This window comes from Bombina bombina, chromosome 3, assembly GCF_027579735.1.
Source record: "Bombina bombina isolate aBomBom1 chromosome 3, aBomBom1.pri, whole genome shotgun sequence".
NCBI classification, from domain to species: Eukaryota; Metazoa; Chordata; class Amphibia; order Anura; family Bombinatoridae; genus Bombina; species Bombina bombina.
The window spans coordinates 10490889-10515169 of NC_069501.1; the positions used below are offsets into that span (position 1 = coordinate 10490889).

Genomic DNA, 24281 nt, shown 5'->3' on the forward strand with positions numbered 1-24281 from the left:
CAAAGTCTATTTGTTACCACGACATTCCAAGTGAGAGCTTTTTAACTTATTTTTAACTCTTAATATGAGCGCAAACTACTGCTTCACTCTTAATCTAGCTCATAGTCAGGCTGCAAATAAAAATCATCTGTTAAACATCTGTGTGATGTAATGCCTGAAAAAAAGTTACTTTGCTGTCCCTCCTAGATCCAAGCCCATAGTGCCCGCCCCCTTCTAGATCCAAGCCCATAGTGCCCGCCCCCTTCTAGATCCAAGCCCATAGTGCCCGCCCCCTTCTAGATCTCAGCCCATAGTGCCCGCCCCCTTCTAGATCTCAGCCCATAGTGCCCGCCCCCTTCTAGATCTCAGCCCATAGTGCCCGCCCCCTTCTAGATCCAAGCCCATAGTGCCCGCCCCCCTTCTAGATCCAAGCCCATAGTGCCCGCCCCCTTCTAGATCCAAGCCCATAGTGCCCGCCAACCAGATATAAGTCAATAGTGCCCCCCTTCTAGATCCAAGACCATAGTGTCCTACCTTTAGCTAGGTACATATTGTCGCTGCTTCTAAATCTATGTTGTCGCCGCAATATTGTCACTACTCCTACATTCACAGTATATATCAGCAATTAAATGGCCACTAAACCCAAAATCTTTCTTTCATGATTCAGATAGAGAATACAAAATTTAAACATTACAATTTACTTCTATTATTTATTTTGCTTCATTTTTTTTATATATATATATATATATATATATATATATATATATATATATATATATATATATATATATATATATATATATATATATATATATATATCTTTAGTTGAAGAAAAAGCAATGCACATGGTGAGCCAATTACACAAGGCTTCTATGTGCCGCAACCAATCAGCAGCTACTGAGCATATCTAGATATGCTTTTCAGCAATGAATATCAAGAGAATAAAACAAATTAGATAATATAAGTAAATTAGAAAGATGTTTAAAATTGCATTCTCTTTCTAAATCATGAAAGAAAAAAAATGTGGGTTTCATGGCCCTTTAAGCAACACATAATAAGGTCTGTGCACAGAATAAATGTTTATATATTCACAATTAAGTGCCACATTACAAAAGGTCTGCATGCACAATAAAGGTTTGAAAATGTTAAAAGGTTTTGTATGGGGGGGGGGGGGGGGAATTCGAGTCCAAGGGAAGGTAGGTGTGGCCAAATATATCTCACTCACCCCCAGAACTCCAAAGCGCTCACACATCGTCCAGCCACAAAGGAAGTCAATCTCAAAGTTGTGGTTGAGAATGATAATGGCATGCTCCTTCCCAAAGTGGTCCACAGTCTGCTGATCTGTAAACAGGGTGCACTGAGTGCCAGACCACCACTCCAACAACATCACCAGCTCTGTGGGGTAAGTGAACAGCCATAAAACATGGGACAAAAATGACAAGAGGGTGCAGCAGTAGGGTAAACTAAGATGAAGACAGGGAAGAAAAGAGAAAACTGAGGTGTAGGATCTGAGAAGGGAAAGCTGAGACAAAGACGTTGGGGAAGGGGGGGGAATAGAAGGGAAAGCTGAGACGAAGACGTTGGGGAAGGGGGGAATAGAAGGGAAAGCTGAGACGATGACGGTGGGGAAGGGGGGGCGAGGGATAGAAGGGAAAGCGGAGAAGATGACGGTGGGGAAGGCGAGGCATAGAAGGGAAGGTGGAGATGACAATGACGGGGGGGTTAGAGCAAAAGGGAATGCTGAGACGACGAGGGGGAGAGCAGAAGGGAAGACAGACAACACGTGGGCAAGCCTAAGATGAGGGAGTGGTCACTACCTCAAGTTGCATCTTGCGAGGGATCTGTAGGTTACTTGGGGTTTTAACCAGAATAAAGTCTAAATTTATTTTGTACTCACGGCTCCAGAAGGAATATGCCAGGCGGCAGTTGATGTGGCGATACAGCTGCCTGTTTACCCCCCATAGAGGAAGGGTGCAAAGCTGCAGGAAGTTGATAATGAGGCCACTCAATACAAAGACAAATCCAATGAGTAGATGAACAACAAATTGGGTCTTCACGAACTCCCAGACCCCCATCCTGCACCCACCGTTCAGTGCCGCTTACACGGACCCTCACTCAGCGCCACCGTCCTAAGGAAAGAGAACATTGACATACTGTAATGTAGGTAACACCGAGCTGAATGAGATGCGGATAAAGATAGATAAGAGGAGGCAAAAGGGATAGAAGGACTGGGGAGCCAAGCTGACAGGTAATAAAGGATTGCCATGTCTATATGGTGGGCACACCAGTCAATAAGAAACTACATACCAAAATTAAAGAGAGGGGAGGGCAGACACAATAATAGGCAATAAAGGTTTGGCAAGCCAAACGGGAGAGAGATAGAGATGGGTACAAAAGTTTGTAAATCCAAAAGGCAGAGGGGGTGGACAAACAAGGTAATAAGGCATAAAGAGTTGTCATGCTAAGGTGAGAGGAGAGACAAGGGTATATAAGATAAGCACATCAAGAGAAAGTGAGGAGTGGGTACCCAAGGTAACTGTATACAGGCTTAGAGGTGTAGGATGGTTAGACAATTCAAACAAAGTACAGGAATACCAATAGGCAGAAGGTGGTGGGCAATAAAAAGGATTGGCATTTCAAGAGAAAGAAGTTGGCAGACAGTTACAGTAAATAAAGCACTGGCGGTGAAAGGTAGGTGGGTTTGGAGACATGCTGAGAATGAGAAGCAAGTAGTTAGACAGAAATACACAGGAGTAGTGTTGCTGAATGCCAACACTAAATAGTGAGCAGAGGAGATAAGTAATTCTGGCACATTATCATTCTGTATCCCTATACAATACGCTGCGAGCGCTCTTAAGCTGGTGCCAACATAATCCCAGCAGCATTAGCACCAAGCACACACACACATTCCCTTATCTCACACAACTGTCCTCTTAATAATCTGTGCAAGCAAGATCACATCCCATCAGCAGGCCCGTCCTCTTAATAATCTGTGCAAGTCTGATCACATCCCATCAGCAGGCCCCGTCCTCTTAATAATCTGTGCAAGCAAGTCAGATCACATCCCATCAGCAGGCCCCGTCCTCTTAATAATCTGTGCAAGCAAGATCACATCCCATCAGCAGGCCCCGTCCTCTTAATAATCTGTGCAAGCAAGATCACATCCCATCAGCAGGCCCCGTCCTCTTAATAATCTGTGCAAGTCAGATCACATCCCATCAGCAGGCCCCGTCCTCTTAATAATCTGTGCAAGCAAGATCACATCCCATCAGCAGGCCCCGTCCTCTTAATAATCTGTGCAAGTCAGATCACATCCCATCAGCATGCCCTGTCCTCTTAATAATCTGTGCAAGTCAGATCACATCCCATCAGCAGGCCCTGTCCTCTTAATAATCTGTGCAAATCAGATCACATCCAATCAGCATGTCCTGTCCTCTTAATAATCTGTGCAAGTCAGATCACATCCAATCAGCAGACTCCGTCCTCTTAATAATCTGTGCAAAGCAGATCACATCCAATCAGCAGGCCCTGTCCTCTTAATAATCTGTGCAAGTCAGATCACATCCCATCAGCAGGCCCTGTCCTCTTAATAATCTGTGCAAATCAGATCACATCCAATCAGCATGTCCTGTCCTCTTAATAATCTGTGCAAGTCAGATCACATCCAATCAGCAGACTCCGTCCTCTTAATAATCTGTGCAAGTCAGATCACATCCCATCAGCAGGCCCTGTCCTCTTAATAATCTGTGCAAATCAAATCACATCCCATCAGCAGGCCCTGTCCTCTTAATAATCTGTGCAAAGCAGATCACATCCAATCAGCAGACTCCGTCCTCTTAATAATCTGTGCAAGTCAGATCACATCCCATCAGCAGGCCCCGTCCTCTTAATAATCTGTGCAAAGCAGATCACATCCAATCAGCAGGCCCTGTCCTCTTAATAATCTGTGCAAATCAGATCACATCCAATCAGCAGGACACAAAATCATTCCTGGTTTCCCCACAGTCAAAGCTAAGACTATATTCTGTTCCATACCCATAATCTGGCACACACTATTGTAAAAAAAAAAACATGCAGAGAAAGTGCCGCCTGGATTCAAGAGTGTTTATTAAGAACCAGAAAAAAGCGCAGATGTGTCTATAAGTGCAATAAAAAGACAAGTACCAAATATAATGTATTCCGCTAATAAAAAAAACGGAAGAGGGTAAACTCCTGACTCACTGCCCACTCCAAATGATCTCCTTCCCAAAGATAAAAAATACTCAATGAACTAAATCACAGCATGGATAGGCACTAAAAGTGGAGTCAAATTAATCAAAGGATAAAAGAAGCACAGTTTAATATTCTAAAAATGCATAAAGTATCAGACAATTCTAAAAAGTTATTTAAAATTAATGTAGCGCTTCTAGAAACATCAGCAGAAAATATCAGCAGAATACAGAGAGAGACATTAGGTGATTTAACTCTTGCAAGGCAAACACTGAGGGAATCAATAGAGTCCTGGGCCATCTCCCAATATAAACATAAAGCAGTTATCAAGTGATGATACACCACTGGTGCGAGGCTCCATACATACAGTGATACCCCACTGGTGCGAGGCTACATACATACAGTGATACACCACTGGTCCGAGTCTACGTGCACACAGTGATACACCACTGGTGCGAGGCTAAATACAGTGATACCCCACTGGTGCGAGGCTACATACATACAGTGATACCCCACTGGTGCGAGGCTACGTGCACACAGTGATACCCCACTGGTGCGAAGCTACATACATACAGTGATACCCCACTGGTGCGAGGCTACATACATACAGTGATACCCCACTGGTGCGAGGCTACATACATACAGTGATACCCCACTGGTGCGAGGCTACATACATACAGTGATACCCCACTGGTGCGAGGCTACATACATACAGTGATACCCCACTGGTGCGAGGCTACATACATACATACAGTGATACCCCACTGGTGCGAGGCTACATACATACATACAGTGATACCCCACTGGTGCGAGGCTACATACATACATACAGTGATACCCCACTGGTGCGAGGCTACATACATACATACAGTGATACCCCACTGGTGCGAGGCTACATACATACATACAGTGATACCCCACTGGTGCGAGGCTACATACATACATACAGTGATACCCCACTGGTGCGAGGCTACATACATACAGTGATACCCCACTGGTGCGAGGCTACATACATACATACAGTGATACCCCACTGGTGCGAGGCTACATACATACAGTGATACCCCACTGGTGCGAGGCTACATACATACAGTGATACCCCACTGGTGCGAGGCTACATACATACAGTGATACCCCACTGGTGCGAGGCTACATACATACAGTGATACCCCACTGGTGCGAGGCTACATACATACAGTGATACCCCACTGGTGCGAGGCTACATACATACAGTGATACCCCACTGGTGCGAGGCTACATACATACAGTGATACCCCACTGGTGCGAGGCTACATACATACAGTGATACCCCACTGGTGCGAGGCTACATACATACAGTGATACCCCACTGGTGCGAGGCTACATACATACAGTGATACCCCACTGGTGCGAGGCTACATACATACAGTGATACCCCACTGGTGCGAGGCTACATACATACAGTGATACCCCACTGGTGCGAGGCTACATACATACATACAGTGATACCCCACTGGTGCGAGGCTACATACATACAGTGATACCCCACTGGTGCGAGGCTACATACATACAGTGATACCCCACTGGTGCGAGGCTACATACATACAGTGATACCCCACTGGTGCGAGGCTACATACATACATACAGTGATACCCCACTGGTGCGAGGCTACATACATACAGTGATACCCCACTGGTGCGAGGCTACATACATACAGTGATACCCCACTGGTGCGAGGCTACATACATACAGTGATACCCCACTGGTGCGAGGCTACATACATACATACAGTGATACCCCACTGGTGCGAGGCTACATACATACAGTGATACCCCACTGGTGCGAGGCTACATACATACAGTGATACCCCACTGGTGCGAGGCTACATACATACAGTGATACCCCACTGGTGCGAGGCTACATACATACAGTGATACCCCACTGGTGCGAGGCTACATACATACAGTGATACCCCACTGGTGCGAGGCTACATACATACAGTGATACCCCACTGGTGCGAGGCTACATACATACAGTGATACACTATAGGAGTGATGCTATATACAGTGATACACTATAGGTGAGATGCTATATACAGTGATACACTATAGGTGAGATGCTATATACAGTGATACACTATAGGTGTGATGCTATATACAGTGATACACTATAGGTGTGATGCTATATACAGTGATACACTATAGGTATGATGCTATATACAGTGATACACTATAGGTATGATGCTATATACAATGATACACTATAGGTGTGATGCTATATACAGTGATACACTATAGGTGTGATGCTATATACAGTGATACACTATAGGTGAGATGCTATATACAGTGATACACTATAGGTGTGATGCTATATACAGTGATACACTATAGGTGTGATGCTATATACAGTGATACACTATAGGTGTGATGCTATATACAGTGATACACTATAGGTGAGATGCTATATACAGTGATACACTATAGGTGAGATGCTATATACAGTGATACACTATAGGTGAGATGCTATATACAGTGATACACTATAGGTGTGATGCTATATACAGTGATACACTATAGGTGAGATGCTATATACAGTGATACACTATAGGAGTTATGCTATATACAGTGATACACTATAGGTGAGATGCTATATACAGTGATACACTATAGGTGAGATGCTATATACAGTGATACACTATAGGTGTGATGCTATATACAGTGATACACTATAGGTGTGATGCTATATACAGTGATACACTATAGGTGTGATGCTATATACAATGATACACTAGGTGTGATGCTATATACAGTGATACACTATAGGTGAGATGCTATATACAGTGATACACTATAGGTGAGATGCTATATACAGTGATACACTATAGGTGTGATGCTATATACAGTGATACACTATAGGTATGATGCTATATACAGTGATACACTATAGGTGTGATGCTATATACAGTGATACACTATAGGTGTGATGCTATATACAGTGATACACTATAGGTGAGATGCTATATACAGTGATACACTATAGGAGTTATGCTATATACAGTGATACACTATAGGTGAGATGCTATATAGTGATACACTATAGGTGAGATGCTATATACAGTGATACACTATAGGTGTGATGCTATATACAGTGATACACTATAGGCATGATGCTATATACAGTGATACACTATAGGGGTGATGCTATATACAGTGATACACTATAGGAGTTATGCTATATACAGTGATACACTATAGGTATGATGCTATATACAGTGATACACTATAGGTGTGATGCTATATACAGTGATACACTATAGGTGAGATGCTATATACAGTGATACACTATAGGTGAGATGCTATATACAGTGATACACTATAGGTGAGATGCTATATACAGTGATACACTATAGGTATGATGCTATACACAGTGATACACTATAGGTGAGATGCTATATACAGTGATACACTATAGGAGTTATGCTATATACAGTGATACACTATAGGTATGAGGCTATATACAGTGATACACTATAGGTGAGATGCTATATACAATGATACACTATAGGAGCTATGCTATATACAGTGATACACTATAGGTGAGATGCTATATACAGTGATACACTATAGGTGAGATGCTATATACAGTGACACACTATAGGCATGATGCTATATACAGTGATACACTATAGGTGAGATGCTATATACAATGATACACTATAGGAGTTATGCTATATACAGTGATACACTATAGGTGAGATGCTATATACAATGATACACTATAGGTGAGATGCTATATACAATGATACACTATAGGAGTTATGCTATATACAGTGATACACTATAGGTGAGATGCTATATACAATGATACACTATAGGTGAGATGCTATATACAATGATACACTATAGGTGAGATGCTATATACAATGATACACTATAGGTGAGATGCTATATACAGTGATACACTATAGGTGAGATGCTATATACAATGATACACTATAGGTGAGATGCTATATACAGTGATACACTATAGGTGAGATGCTATATACAATGATACACTATAGGTGAGATGCTATATACAGTGATACACTATAGGAGTGCTATATACAGTGATACACTATAGGAGTTATGCTATATACAGTGATACACTATAGGTGAGATGCTATATACAGTGATACACTATAGGTATGATGCTATATACAGTGATACACTATAGGTGTGAGGTTATATACAGTGATACACTATAGGTGAGATGCTATATACAGTGATACACTATAGGAGTTATGCTATATACAGTGATACACTATAGGAGTTATGTTATATACAGTGATACACTATAGGTGAGATGCTATATACAGTGATACACTATAGGTGAGATGCTATATACAGTGATACACTATAGGTGAGATGCTATATACAGTGATACACTATAGGAGTGCTATATACAGTGATACACTATAGGAGTTATGCTATATACAATGATACACTATAGGTATGATGCTATATACAGTGATACACTATAGGTATGATGCTATATACAATGATACACTATAGGAGTTATGCTATATACAGTGATACACTATAGGAGTTATGCTATATACAGTGATACACTATAGGAGTGCTATATACAGTGATACACTATAGGCGTGATGCTATATACAGTGATACACTATAGGTATGATGCTATATACAGTGATACACTATAGGAGTTATGCTATATACAGTGATACACTATAGGAGTTATGCTATATACAGTGATACACTATAGGAGTTATGCTATATACAGTGATACACTATAGGAGTTATGCTATATACAGTGATACACTATAGGAGTTATGCTATATACAGTGATACACTATAGGAGTTATGCTATATACAGTGATACACTATAGGAGTTATGCTATATACAGTGATACACTATAGGAGTTATGCTATATACAGTGATACACTATAGGTGAGATGCTATATACAGTGATACACTATAGGTATGATGCTATATACAATGATACACTATAGGAGTTATGCTATATACAATGATACACTATAGGTGAGATGCTATATACAGTGATACACTATAGGTGAGATGCTATATACAGTGATACACTATAGGTATGATGCTATATACAGTGATACACTATAGGTATGATGCTATATACAGTGATACACTATAGGAGTGATGCTATATACAGTGATACACTATAGGAGTGATGCTATATACAGTGATACACTATAGGCGTGATGCTATATACAGTGATACACTATAGGTGAGATGCTATATACAGTGATACACTATAGGAGTGATGCTATATACAATGATACACTATAGGAGTTATGCTATATACAGTGATACACTATAGGAGTGAGGCTATATACAGTGATACACTATAGGTGAGATGCTATATACAATGATACACTATAGGAGTTATGCTATATACAATGATACACTATAGGAGTGATGCTATATACAGTGATACACTATAGGAGTTATGCTATATACAATGATACACTATAGGAGTGATGCTATATACAATGATACACTATAGGAGTGATGCTATATACAGTGATACACTATAGGCGTGATGCTATATACAGTGATACACTATAGGCGTGATGCTATATACAGTGATACACTATAGGTGTGAGGCTATATATACAGTGATACACTATAGGTATGATGCTATATACAGTGATACACTATAGGTGAGATGCTATATACAGTGATACACTATAGGTATGAGGCTATATACAGTGATACACTATAGGCGAGATGCTATATACAGTGATACACTATAGGAGTTATGCTATATACAGTGATACACTATAGGAGTGATGCTATATACAGTGATACACTATAGGAGTGATGCTATATACAGTGATACACTATAGGTATGATGCTATATACAGTGATACACTATAGGTATGATGCTATATACAGTGATACACTATAGGTGAGATGCTATATACAGTGATACACTATAGGAGTGATGCTATATACAGTGATACACTATAGGTATGATGCTATATACAGTGATACACTATAGGTATGATGCTATATACAGTGATACACTATAGGTGAGATGCTATATACAGTGATACACTATAGGTGAGATGCTATATACAGTGATACACTATAGGAGTTATGCTATATACAGTGATACACTATAGGTATGATGCTATATACAGTGATACACTATAGGTATGATGCTATATACAGTGATACACTATAGGTGAGATGCTATATACAGTGATACACTATAGGTGAGATGCTATATACAGTGATACACTATAGGTGAGATGCTATATACAGTGATACACTATAGGTGAGATGCTATATACAGTGATACACTATAGGTGAGATGCTATATACAGTGATACACTATAGGTATGATGCTATATACAGTGATACACTATAGGTATGATGCTATATACAGTGATACACTATAGGTATGATGCTATATACAGTGATACACTATAGGTGAGATGCAATATACAGTGATACACTATAGGTGAGATGCTATATACAGTGATACACTATAGGTGAGATGCTATATACAGTGATACACTATAGGTGAGATGCTATATACAGTGATACACTATAGGTGAGATGCTATATACAGTGATACACTATAGGTGAGATGCTATATACAGTGATACACTATAGGTGTGAGGCTATATACAGTGATACACTATAGGTATGATGCTATATACAGTGATACACTATAGGAGTGATGCTATATACAGTGATACACTATAGGTATGATGCTATATACAGTGATACACTATAGGTATGATGCTATATACAGTGATACACTATAGGTATGATGCTATATACAGTGATACACTATAGGTATGATGCTATATACAGTGATACACTATAGGTATGATGCTATATACAGTGATACACTATAGGTATGATGCTATATACAGTGATACACTATAGGAGTGATGCTATATACAGTGATACACTATAGGTATGATGCTATATACAATGATACACTATAGGTATGATGCTATATACAGTGATACACTATAGGAGTGCTATATACAGTGATACACTATAGGAGTGCTATATACAGTGATACACTATAGGTATGATGCTATATACAGTGATACACTATAGGTGAGATGCTATATGCAGTGATACACTATAGGCGTGATGCTATATACAGTGATACACTATAGGAGTTATGCTATATACAGTGATACACTATAGGTGTGAGGCTATATACAGTGATACACTATAGGAGTTATGCTATATACAGTGATACACTATAGGTGTGATGCTATATACAGTGATACACTATAGGAGTTATGCTATATACAGTGATACACTATAGGTATGATGCTATATACAGTGATACACTACAGGTGAGATGCTATATACAGTGATACACTATAGGAGTTATGCTATATACAGTGATACACTATAGGAGTTATGCTATATACAGTGATACACTATAGGTGTGAGGCTATATACAGTGATACACTATAGGAGTTATGCTATATACAGTGATACACTACAGGAGTTATGCTATATACAGTGATACACTATAGGAGTTATGCTATATACAGTGATACACTATAGGTATGATGCTATATACAGTGATACACTATAGGAGTTATGCTATATACAATGATACACTATAGGTATGATGCTATATACAGTGATACACTATAGGTATGATGCTATATACAGTGATACACTATAGGTATGATGCTATATACAGTGATACACTATAGGAGTTATGCTATATACAGTGATACACTATAGGAGTTATGCTATATACAGTGATACACTATAGGAGTGATGCTATATACAGTGATACACTATAGGCGTGATGCTATATACAGTGATACACTATAGGCGTGATGCTATATACAGTGATACACTATAGGAGTTATGCTATATACAGTGATACACTATAGGCGTGAGGCTATATACAGTGATACACTATAGGTATGATGCTATATACAGTGATACACTATAGGAGTGATGCTATATACAGTGATACACTATAGGAGTTATGCTATATACAGTGATACACTATAGGTATGATGCTATATACAGTGATACACTATAGGTATGATGCTATATACAGTGATACACTATAGGAGTTATGCTATATACAATGATACACTATAGGTATGATGCTATATACAGTGATACACTATAGGTATGATGCTATATACAGTGATACACTATAGGTATGATGCTATATACAGTGATACACTATAGGAGTGATGCTATATACAGTGATACACTATAGGAGTGATGCTATATACAATGATACACTATAGGTATGATGCTATATACAGTGATACACTATAGGTATGATGCTATATACAGTGATACACTATAGGTATGATGCTATATACAGTGATACACTATAGGTATGATGCTATATACAGTGATACACTATAGGTATGATGCTATATACAGTGATACACTATAGGAGTTATGCTATATACAATGATACACTATAGGTATGATGCTATATACAGTGATACACTATAGGTATGATGCTATATACAGTGATACACTATAGGTATGATGCTATATACAGTGATACACTATAGGAGTGATGCTATATACAGTGATACACTATAGGTATGATGCTATATACAGTGATACACTATAGGAGTTATGCTATATACAGTGATACACTATAGGAGTGATGCTATATACAGTGATACACTATAGGTATGATGCTATATACAGTGATACACTATAGGAGTTATGCTATATACAGTGATACACTATAGGTATGATGCTATATACAGTGATACACTATAGGTATGATGCTATATACAGTGATACACTATAGGAGTGATGCTATATACAGTGATACACTATAGGTATGATGCTATATACAGTGATACACTATAGGTATGATGCTATATACAGTGATACACTATAGGTATGATGCTATATACAGTGATACACTATAGGTGTGCTATATACAGTGATACACTATAGGTATGATGCTATATACAGTGATACACTATAGGTGTGCTATATACAGTGATACACTATAGGAGTGCTATATACAGTGATACACTATAGGTATGATGCTATATACAGTGATACACTATAGGTATGATGCTATATACAGTGATACACTATAGGAGTGATGCTATATACAGTGATACACTATAGGAGTGCTATATACAGTGATACACTATAGGTATGATGCTATATACAGTGATACACTATAGGAGTTATGCTATATACAGTGATACACTATAGGTATGATGCTATATACAGTGATACACTATAGGAGTTATGCTATATACAGTGATACACTATAGGTATGATGCTATATACAGTGATACACTATAGGTATGATGCTATATACAGTGATACACTATAGGAGTGATGCTATATACAGTGATACACTATAGGAGTGCTATATACAGTGATACACTATAGGTATGATGCTATATACAGTGATACACTATAGGAGTGCTATATACAGTGATACACTACCGGTGAGATGCTATATACAGTGATACACTATAGGTGTGAGGCTATATACAGTGATACACTATAGGAGTGCTATATACAGTGATACACTACAGGTGAGATGCTATATACAGTGATACACTACAGGTGAGATGCTATATACAGTGATACACTATAGGAGTTATGCTATATACAGTGATACACTACCGGTAGGTACCTGCTTGGGAGTCACGCAGTTGCTGAGTGCAAACACCGTACGATCAGTGCCGGCTCTCTAATTAGGCCTCGCGCGGACTCATTGATTGAATTACAGTAAGACTCTAACAGAGGTGTCCAGTGACTGCCACTGCCCGTGTCGCGTGCTGATGGTCAGGGAGCAGTAACTGACAGTCTGACTCCACTCTCCAGCGGGCACCCCCCTTGACCCGGCCGTCACCCACGCGCCGCCGCTATCATGTTTGTTTCAGTCAGGTGGCGGGTGCGCGCTCAGTTCACGTGTGGCGTTAGATTGCAGTGCAAAGGCCTGGCCCTGGGGTGTGAGCGCTGTGGTCTCCTAGAGGACGGACGCACGCACGCAGCGTTACGTTTTATGGGGGCCACGCCCACATCACGTAGTGCCGTGCAGCCCGAATCACATGACCCAGTGTCACTCTGTTGTTAGTGACGAGGAGGACTAAGAGGTAAAAAAAAGTACTTTTTGGGTTCAAGAAAATATCCCCCCTTAAATAACAAAAATATAAAAATGACCATGTGGTTAGTTCTTTGTCACTTGGGCGTATTTCCTCCTGTGCTCCTATTGGTTAGAAGGGTGACAATCATTATCCAATCCCAGACAAGTGACATTGGAGCTAATTGTCAGAATTGTAGGACATGTGACATTGCTGCCCTCTCTTCCCAGTTTTTTTATTTTAAAAAAGGGTTCCACAAAGGCAAAAGTGCCTATAAGCCACATACTGCCCTGACCCTAATAAAACCGGTCTTGGGGCAATTTATTGTTTTGCTTCTCATGGTAAAAAAAACTGTGCTAGAAAGGGCAATACATAACCGGCCATTACAGGCGAGGGCAATACATAACCGGCCATTACAGGCGAGGGCAATACATAACCGGCCATTACAGGCGAGGGCAATACATAACCAGTCATTACAGGCGAGGGCAATACATAACCGGCCATTACAGGCGAGGGCAATACATAACCGGCCATTACAGGCGAGGGCAATACATAACCGGCCATTACAGGCGAGGGCAATACATAACCGGCCATTACAGGCGAGGGCAATACATAACCGGCCATTACAGGCGAGGGCAATACATAACCGGCCATTACAGGCGAGGGCAATACATAACCGGCCATTACAGGCGAGGGCAATACATAACCAGCCATTACAGGCGAGGGCAATACATAACCGGCCATTACAGGCGAGGGCAATACATAACCGGCCATTACAGGCGAGGGCAATACATAACCGGCCATTACAGGCGAGGGCAATACATAACCGGCCATTACAGGCGAGGGCAATACATAACCAGCCATTACAGGCGAGGGTAATACATAACCAGCCATTACAGGCGAGGGCAATACATAACCGGCCATTACAGGCGAGGGCAATACATAACCGGCCATTACAGGTGAGAGCAATACACAACCAGCCATTACAGACGAGGGTAATACATAACCGGCCATTACAGGCGAGGGCAATACATAACCGGCCATTACAGGCGAGGGCAATACATAACCGGCCATTACAGGCGAGGGCAATACATAACCGGCCATTACAGGCGAGGGCAATACATAACCGGCCATTACAGGCGAGGGCAATACATAACCGGCCATTACAGGCGAGGGCAATACATAACCGGCCATTACAGGCGAGGGCAATACATAACCGGCCATTACAGGCGAGGGCAATACATAACCGGCCATTACAGGCGAGGCCAATACATAACCGGCCATTACAGGCGAGGGCAGTACATAACCGGCCATTACAAGCGAGGGCAATACATAACCGGCCATTACAGGCGAGGGCAATACATAACCGGCCATTACAGGCGAGGGCAGTACATAACCAGCCATTACAGGCGAGGGCAATACATAACCAGTCATTACAGGCGAGGGCAATATATAACCAGCCATTACAAGCGAGGGTAATACATAACCGGCCATTACAGGCGAAGGCAGTACATAACCAGACATTACAAGCGAGGGCAATACATAACCGGCCATTACAGGCGAGGGCAGTACATAACCAGCCATTACAAGCGAGGGCAATACATAACCAGTCATTACAGGCGAGGGCAATACATAACCAGTCATTACAGGCGAGGGCAATACATAACCCTCGCCTGTAATGACTGGTTAGGGCATACATAACCAGTCATTACAGGGCATACATAACCAGTATAGGGCATACATAACCAGTCATTACAGGTGAGGGCAATACATAACCGGCCATTACAAGCGAGGGCAATACATAACCGGCCATTACAAGCGAGGGCAATACATAACCAGTCATTACAAGCGAGGGCAATACATAACCAGCCATTACAAGCGAGGGCAATACATAACCAGTCATTACAGGCGAGGGCAATACATAACCGGCCATTACAGACGAGGGCAATACATAACCGGCCATTACAGGCGAGGGCAGTACATAACCAGCCATTACAAGCGAGGGCAATACATAACCGGCCATTAGAGGCGAGGGCAGTACATAACCAGCCATTACAAGTGAGGGCAATACATAACCGGCCATTACAGGCGAGGGCAGTACATAACCAGCCATTACAGGCGAGGGTAATACATAACCAGCCATTACAGGCGAGGGCAATACATAACCAGTCATTACAGGCGAGGGCAATACATAACCGGTCATTACAGGCGAGGGCAATACGTACCCGGCCATTACAGGCGAGGGCAATACATAACCGGCCATTACAGGCGAGGGCAATACATAACCAGTCATTACAGGCGAGGGCAATACGTAACCGGCCATTACAGGCGAGGGCAATAAATAACCGGCCATTACAGGCGAGAGCAATACACAACCAGCCATTACAGACGAGGGCCATACATAACCAGCCATTACAGGCGAGGGCAATACATAACCAGCCATTACAGGGAGGGCAATATATAACCAGCCATTACAGGCGAGGGCAATACATAACCAGCCATTACAGGCGAGGGCAATACATAACCAGCCATTACAGGCGAGGGCAATACATAACCAGCCATTACAGGCGAGGGCAATACATAACCAGCCATTACAGGCGAGGGCAATACATAACCAGCCATTACAGGCAAGGGCAATACATAACCAGCCATTACAGGCAAGGGTAATACATAACCAGCCATTACAGGCGAGGGCAATACATAACCAGCCATTACAGGGAGGGCAATACATAACCAGCCATTACAGGCGAGGGCAATACATAACCAGTCATTACAGGCGAGGGCAATACATAACCGGCCATTACAGGCGAGGGCAATACATAACGTGCCATTACAGGCGAGGGCAATACGTAACCAGTCATTACAGGCGAGGGCAATACATAACCGGCCATTACAGGCGAGGGCAATACATAACCAGTCATTACAGGCAAGGGCAATACATAACCGGCCATTACAGGCGAGGGCAATACGTAACCAGTCATTACAGGCGAGGGCAATACATAACCGGCCATTACAGGCGAGGGCAATACATAACCAGTCATTACAGGCGAGGGCAATACGTAACCGGCCATTACAGGCGAGGGCAATACATAACCGGCCATTACAGGCGAGGGCAATACATAACCAACCATTACAGGCGAGGGCAATACATAACCAGCCATTACAGGTGTTAGGGTGTACAAGGTTACCCAATGTAATATTAGTAGATCACAACTGCAGATTGAGGTAGTTATCCATTACCCAGTAGTAACAACCTATGAGGTGCTCTTGTAATCCTTGTTACAGGAGACAGGCAAGGAAGCCTATAGTATAAAGTTCGTTATGAATACTGTCCTTGTATATTAAAGGCTGTAGGTGTGATATAGTTCAGTATAGGAACTGTTTTGTAGTAGACACTGTCCTTAGTAGTAATAATTGCCCATTAACAAGGATAGGGTATTGAGTAAAACAGCTATAGCGTGTAGTTGTGCTGAGTCAGGAGATATTATCGTTGCAGCCTATGAGCTCACTGTGAATAAGCGTGAGTTGATTAATCCGGAGCCAGTGTGTGATTGCTATGAGAGGGGAGAGATGGTGCCGCTGCAGCGTCTGTAGACACAGACAGAGGGTGTGGTGCGAAGCGCCAATCAGCGAGGTGGAATACCTGACAGGCAGCGTGTGAACGCTGGAGAGACTTCGGCTGTGTTTGTAGCAAATGCGGACAACCGCGGAAGCTACGGAGTACTGAGAGGAGAGGCTGCACAAAGTAAGTCCTGTCGCTGTTTGCAACAATGAAAGCCTGGCTGTAATAGATACCAGTTGGAACCGGAGGATATTTGTTAGCCTAGTGTGGCTCAGCAGGTAGATGCGGAACAAGGTGATTTCTGTAATAGCTCCTGCAGTAAGATGAGCTTTCAGTTTTGGTAACTAATAGTTCAGTTAGATTGTAGCCTGGAGGTTTAGTTTGGTGTCTACTCTAGTTGAGAACTCAGTATACTAAACATTAATCGGCAGGTGGAAGGGGGAGGAGCAGACTTAAGTAACCTATCCTTAAAGGCATAGCTGCCAACTCTGACAGATCCCCCCATCAAAACTGCTGCCCAGCAGCAGAAGGAGCCGGCTTATGCGGATGAAGTCTGTGGAATCGAGCAATCAAACGGGAAGTGTTGATGTTAGAGGAAGGCTCCCAAGAATCCTCATCCGTGGAAAATCCCTTCCAGCGGATCAAGTACTGCAGTTCGCCATGGTAACGTCTAGAGTCAAGGACAGAAGATACTTCATAAACCGTGTCATCCATTACAATAGATGGAGTCGTGGAAGCAGTCGTCTGCAGTCTAGTCGGGACGTAAGGTTTCAACAAGGAAACATGGAAAGTTGGATGAACAGGGATTTCTGGGGGCAATTTCAGCGTCACAGCATTGGTATTCACGACCTTGGTCACTTCATAGGGTCCGATGAATAGCTGAGAGAATTTCCTACTGGGGGTCTTAAGTTTTAAGTGTCGGGTAGAGAGCCAAACAAGGTCGCCAATCTGGTACTCAGGGGGCTTCCGTTTCTTTTGATTGTAATAACGTTGTTGTGTTTCTTGAGCATTTTTAATGTTGTCTTTTAGGAAGGAGAAGACTTCTAACATAGAATTGGCTGTGTCGTCTATCACAGGTGATGTGGTATTGAGGCTAGGGAATAAGTGGAAGGTAGGATGGTATCCATAGTTTGCGAAGAATGGGGTTCTTCTGGTCGAACTGTTTAACGTGTTGTTGTAGGAATATTCAGCCATCGGCAAGTTAGAGACCCATTCATCTTGCTGATGTGCACAATAGCATCTGATGTATTGTTCAATCCACTGGTTTACCCGTTCTGTTTGCCCATTGGTTTGGGGATGGTAAGCAGTGCTATAGCGATGTTCTATCTTGAGCACTGAGCATAGCTGTTTCCAGAACCTGGAGGTAAATTGGGTACCTCTATCAGAAATAATTATGGAAGGTAACCCATGGAGACGAACTACGTGGGTTAAGAACAGTGCTGCTGTTTCAGATGCTGTGGGTAGCTTTTTGTACGGAATAAAATGAGCCATTTTCGTAAAAATATCCACTACTACCATTATGGTGGTGGAATGGTTGGAAGGAGGGAGATCGACTATAAAGTCCATACCAATGGTATGCCAAGGACGGTCTGGTATAGGAAGAGATAACAAGGACCCATAAGGTTTAGCTCTGTCAGATTTTGAAACGGCACAAACCTGACAGGTTTTGATGAAATGGTGGACAGTTTGGTGTAAGTTCGGCCACCAATAATTTCTCTTGATGAGTTCGATGGTTCTCTCAACACCTGGATGTCCTGCAAGTGGTGATTCATGATGGTGACGAAGTATGTCATTCCTGTAAGTAGGTGGAATATATATTTTACCACGTACATGACCAATACCATTTGAATCCACTTCCTGAAGATCTTTTGGGTAGGTGGTATCGTTATGTTGGCAAGAGCGTAGGGAGTGATAGGAATCCTTCAGAACACCTAAGAACCGGTCAGGAGGAAGGATGGGTTGGTCTGGTATGACTTGATCTGGAGGTCGGAGATGTCTAGAGAGAGAATCTGCCTTACCGTTCTTTTTGCCAGGACGATAGGTGATATGAAACTGAAATCTGGTAAAGAACAGACTCCAACGTAGCTGGCGGGCGGATAGAGTCTTGCTTGATTGGAGGTATTCCAAATTCCGATGATCCGTGTAAATCAGAATAGGGTAGGAAGTCCCTTCCAGTAGATGCCTCCAATGCTCCAATGAGGCCTTGATAACTAGTAGTTCCTTTTCGCCCACGGGATAGTTCCGTTCAGGAGGAGTCATGAGTCGAGAATAGTAGGCAACTGGATGTATAGGATCATTTGGGGATTTCCGTTGTGACAGTATAGCCCCCAAGGCATAGTCGGAAGCATCTACCTCTAGGATGAATTGGAGCTTGGTATCTGGGAACTGAAGTATGGGAGCGGTTGTGAAGGATCTCTTGAGGAGATCAAAAGCTTGTTGAGCCTGCGGATTCCATCTGAAAGGTGTCAGAGAACCAGTAAGACTGGTTAAGGGTTTGACTATGTTGGAAAAACCTTTAATAAATTTCCTGTAGAAATTTGCAAAGCCAAGAAAACGTTGTACATCTTTTTTGTTGGTAGGAATAGGCCACTTTTGAATGGCTTCTATTTTTCCATCTTCCATACGTATCCCTGAGGAGGATATATTGTAACCAAGGAATGTAATTTCATGAGTGTGGAAAGAACATTTTTCAGGCTTAGCGTACAGCTGATGGGTTCTTAGTCGATCCAAAACCCAGCGCACATGCTTCTGGTGGTCCTGTATATTGTCTGAATAGATCAAGATATCATCCAAATAGATAACGAGGCTGTCATTTTGAACTTGTAATTCTCTCAAACCTTGTGTCAGTTGTTCAACCGTTTGGGTGAGGTTATAGACTACAGTGGGCAAATCCGCTGGATCCATGTATATGGCCGATTAATATGTTCGGGTGTACAAGGTTACCCAATGTAATATTAGTAGATCACAACTGCAGATTGAGGTAGTTATCCATTACCCAGTAGTAACAACCTATGAGGTGCTCTTGTAATCCTTGTTACAGGAGACAGGCAAGGAAGCCTATAGTATAAAGTTCGTTATGAATACTGTCCTTGTATATTAAAGGCTGTAGGTGTGATGTAGTTCAGTATAGGAACTGTTTCGTAGTAGACACTGTCCTTAGTAGTAATAATTGCCCATTAACAAGGATAGGGTATTGAGTAAAACAGCTATAGCGTGTAGTTGTGCTGAGTCAGGAGATATTATCGTTGCAGCCTATGAGCTCACTGTGAATAAGCGTGAGTTGATTAATCCGGAGCCAGTGTGTGATTGCTTTGAGAGGGGAGAGATGGTGCCGCTGCAGCGTCTGTAGACACAGACAGAGGGTGTGGTGCGAAGCGCCAATCAGCGAGGTGGAATACCTGACAGGCAGCATGTGAACGCTGGAGAGACTTCGGCTGTGTTTGTAGCAAATGCGGACAACCGCGGAAGCTCCGGAGTACTGAGAGGAGAGGCTGCACAAAGTAAGTCCTGTCGCTGTTTGCAACAATGAAAGCCTGGCTGTAATAGATACCAGTTGGAACCGGAGGATATTTGTTAGCCTAGTGTGGCTCAGCAGGTAGATGCGGAACAAGGTGATTTCTGTAATAGCTCCTGCAGTAAGATGAGCTTTCAGTTTTGGTAACTAATAGTTCAGTTAGATTGTAGCCTGGAGGTTTAGTTTGGTGTCTACTCTAGTTGAGAACTCAGTATACTAAACATTAATCGGCAGGTGGAAGGGGGAGGAGCAGACTTAAGTAACCTATCCTTAAAGGCATAGCTGCCAACTCTGACAACAGACGAGGGCAATACATAACCAGCCATTACAGGCGAGGGCAATACGTAACCGGCCATTACAGGCGAGGGCAATACATAACCAGTCATTACAGGCAAGGGCAATACATAACCAGCCATTACAGGCGAGGGCAATACATAACCAGCCATTACAGGCGAGGGCAATACATAACCGGCCATTACAGGTGAGGGCAATACATAACCGGTCATTACAGGCGAGGGCAATACATAACCAGTCATTACAGGCGAGGGCAATACATAACCAGCCATTACAGGCGAGGGCAATACATAACCGGCCATTACAGGCGAGGGCAATACATAACCGGCCATTACAGGCGAGGGCAATACATAACCAGCCATTACAGGCGAGGGCAATACGTAACCGGCCATTACAGGCGAGGGCAATACGTAACCGGCCATTACAGGCGAGGGCAATACATAACTGGCCATTACAGGCGAGGACAATACATAACCGGCCATTACAGGCGAGGGCAATACATAACCAGCCATTACAGGCGAGGGCAATACGTAACCGGCCATTACAGGTGAGGGCAATACATAACCGGCCATTACAGGCGAGGGCAATACATAACCGGCCATTACAGGCGAGGGCAATACATAACCAGCCATTACAGGCGAGGGCAATACGTAACCAGTCATTACAGGCGAGGGCAATACATAACCGGCCATTACAGGTGAGGGCAATACATAACCAGCCATTACAGGCGAGGGCAATACATAACCAGTCATTACAGGCGAGGGCAATACATAACCAGTCATTACAGGCGAGGGCAATACATAACCAGCCATTACAGGCGAGGGCAATACATAACCAGCCATTACAGGCGAGGGCAATACATAACCAGCCATTACAGGCGAGGGCAATACATAACCAGCCATTACAGGCGAGGGCAATACATAACCAGTCATTACAGACGAGGGCAATACATAACCAGCCATTACAGGCGAGGGCAATACATAACCAGCCATTACAGGCGAGGGCAATACATAACCAGTCATTACAGGCGAGGGCAATACATAACCAGCCATTACAGGCGAGGGCAATACATAACCAGCCATTACAGGGAGGGCAATACATAACCAGCCATTACAGGGAGGGCAATACATAATGTAACGGTACCAACCGGATACCAAGGGTTAACACCAGGGAACAATGTCCTGCATAGGGAATCAGCAATTCACAACCCAGCCAGTTTTCAGGTTTAAAACAGAATAACACTTTATTTGAAGGCAGCATACAGATTTATACAGGTTTTTGACCCCCCCCCCCCCCAGATGGGGGTTGAAAGAATGTTGTACATTAGATAAAAGGGAGCAGCGCCCTTGACATGATACAATAGGATTATATTACTTAAACACTTCAACCACAGGACACTCTTGACTCTCCTTATCACTTAGGCGTTTCTCTCTGGGGGTGATCAAACAATAGAATGCTAAGCATTAATTAGATTGTAGCTGGAGCCAGCCACTTGTGGTTAGAAAATAAAGTTAACACTTTCAGTCCTGACCGAAGGGTCTGTCACAGACAACCTTTCTTACGTTATAGTCCAGAAGTGGCTAGGTTTGCCACAATGCTCCCCCAGAACCAAGCCGGCATACACAGTCTGATCCCAACGGATCGGCTTGGGGATGTCCGGGGCAACAACTTTCGGCTCAAGTAAGCTACGGGGTGTTCTCCGCCATCTGCTCCAACTTGGCTCAGTACTGCCCCCACCCCAAACATGGAAGCGTCTCTTCCCGGAGGGACTGGGCTTGGGTAGTCACAGGGTTAACATTAGCGGGATCCATGGGAGCATAGGCAGAAACAAGGGGGGCCAAGTCATTTCCAAGGAGAACATCAGCAGGTAAGTCCTTCTTGACCCCCACATTCACAAGTCTAGCGCCCACTCCCCAATCCAAATGTACCCTGGCAACAGGTAGGCGGAACACAGTGCCCCCTGCTACCCTCACAGCCACAGTGTCTCCAGTGTGCTGTTTCTCAGGCACCAAGTTCTCTTGAAGCAAGGTCATGGTAGCACCAGTATCCCGTAGACAACTGACCTCCTTCCCATTCACTTTAACCCGTTGCCGGTTATTCCGGTGGGCAGCTTGCACGGGGTCTGCTTCATGTAGGCTGCCCCAGCATTCTGGCGCCTCTACGTAGCGGGCCACAGGCTGAGGATTATGTGGGATTCCGCCAGCGGGTCTTCTCCAGGACTGTGCTTGATTCGCTGCATTTAGGGGACACTCTGGTCTTTTGTGCCCTAGTTGCTTACATCCAAAGCACCGAATAGGTTGTGAGTAGCCCCGCGAATTGAACCGGGCTCTCTGAGGGTAGTTCGTGGCCGGAGGCCGTGTGGTATAGCGGTGCGCCGGGGGTTGGTAACTGGCAGCTGCTGGGGTGACTGGGGGTCTGTACTCCACTCTAGCAGTGGGCAATCGGTATACTGCTCCCCCTGCCCCTCGTACTGCCACGGATCCGCCAGTGGGTGCTGTATCCGGCACCAAATGGGGAGCTATCAGGGTTAAAGTAGCTCCCGAATCCCGAAGTCCCTGGACCGACATCACCTCATGCAGAATTCCCAGGGGTTCCTCGGCTTGGGTGCTCAACACCT

General features: G+C 43.1%; 1 protein-coding gene across 2 annotated transcripts in view; it reads right to left on the minus strand.

Moving 5' to 3' along the window:
* The window catches only part of AGPAT3 (1-acylglycerol-3-phosphate O-acyltransferase 3), a 291686-nt gene extending 277494 nt beyond the window's left edge, over positions 1–14192 (minus strand). The window contains exons 1-3 of one of the 2 annotated variants that reach the window (XM_053705715.1): positions 13844–14192; positions 1877–2108; positions 1205–1374 (exon numbers count right to left, since the gene is read on the minus strand). In XM_053705715.1, the coding sequence (XP_053561690.1) occupies positions 1205–1374; positions 1877–2054 (348 nt within the window). In that variant the 5' untranslated portion in view covers positions 2055–2108; positions 13844–14192. Of the gene's footprint in view, positions 1–1204; positions 1375–1876; positions 2109–13833 lie in introns of both variants that reach the window. The other variant, XM_053705716.1, reaches the window with a different exon arrangement.
* Positions 14193–24281: the final 10089 nt, after the last annotated feature.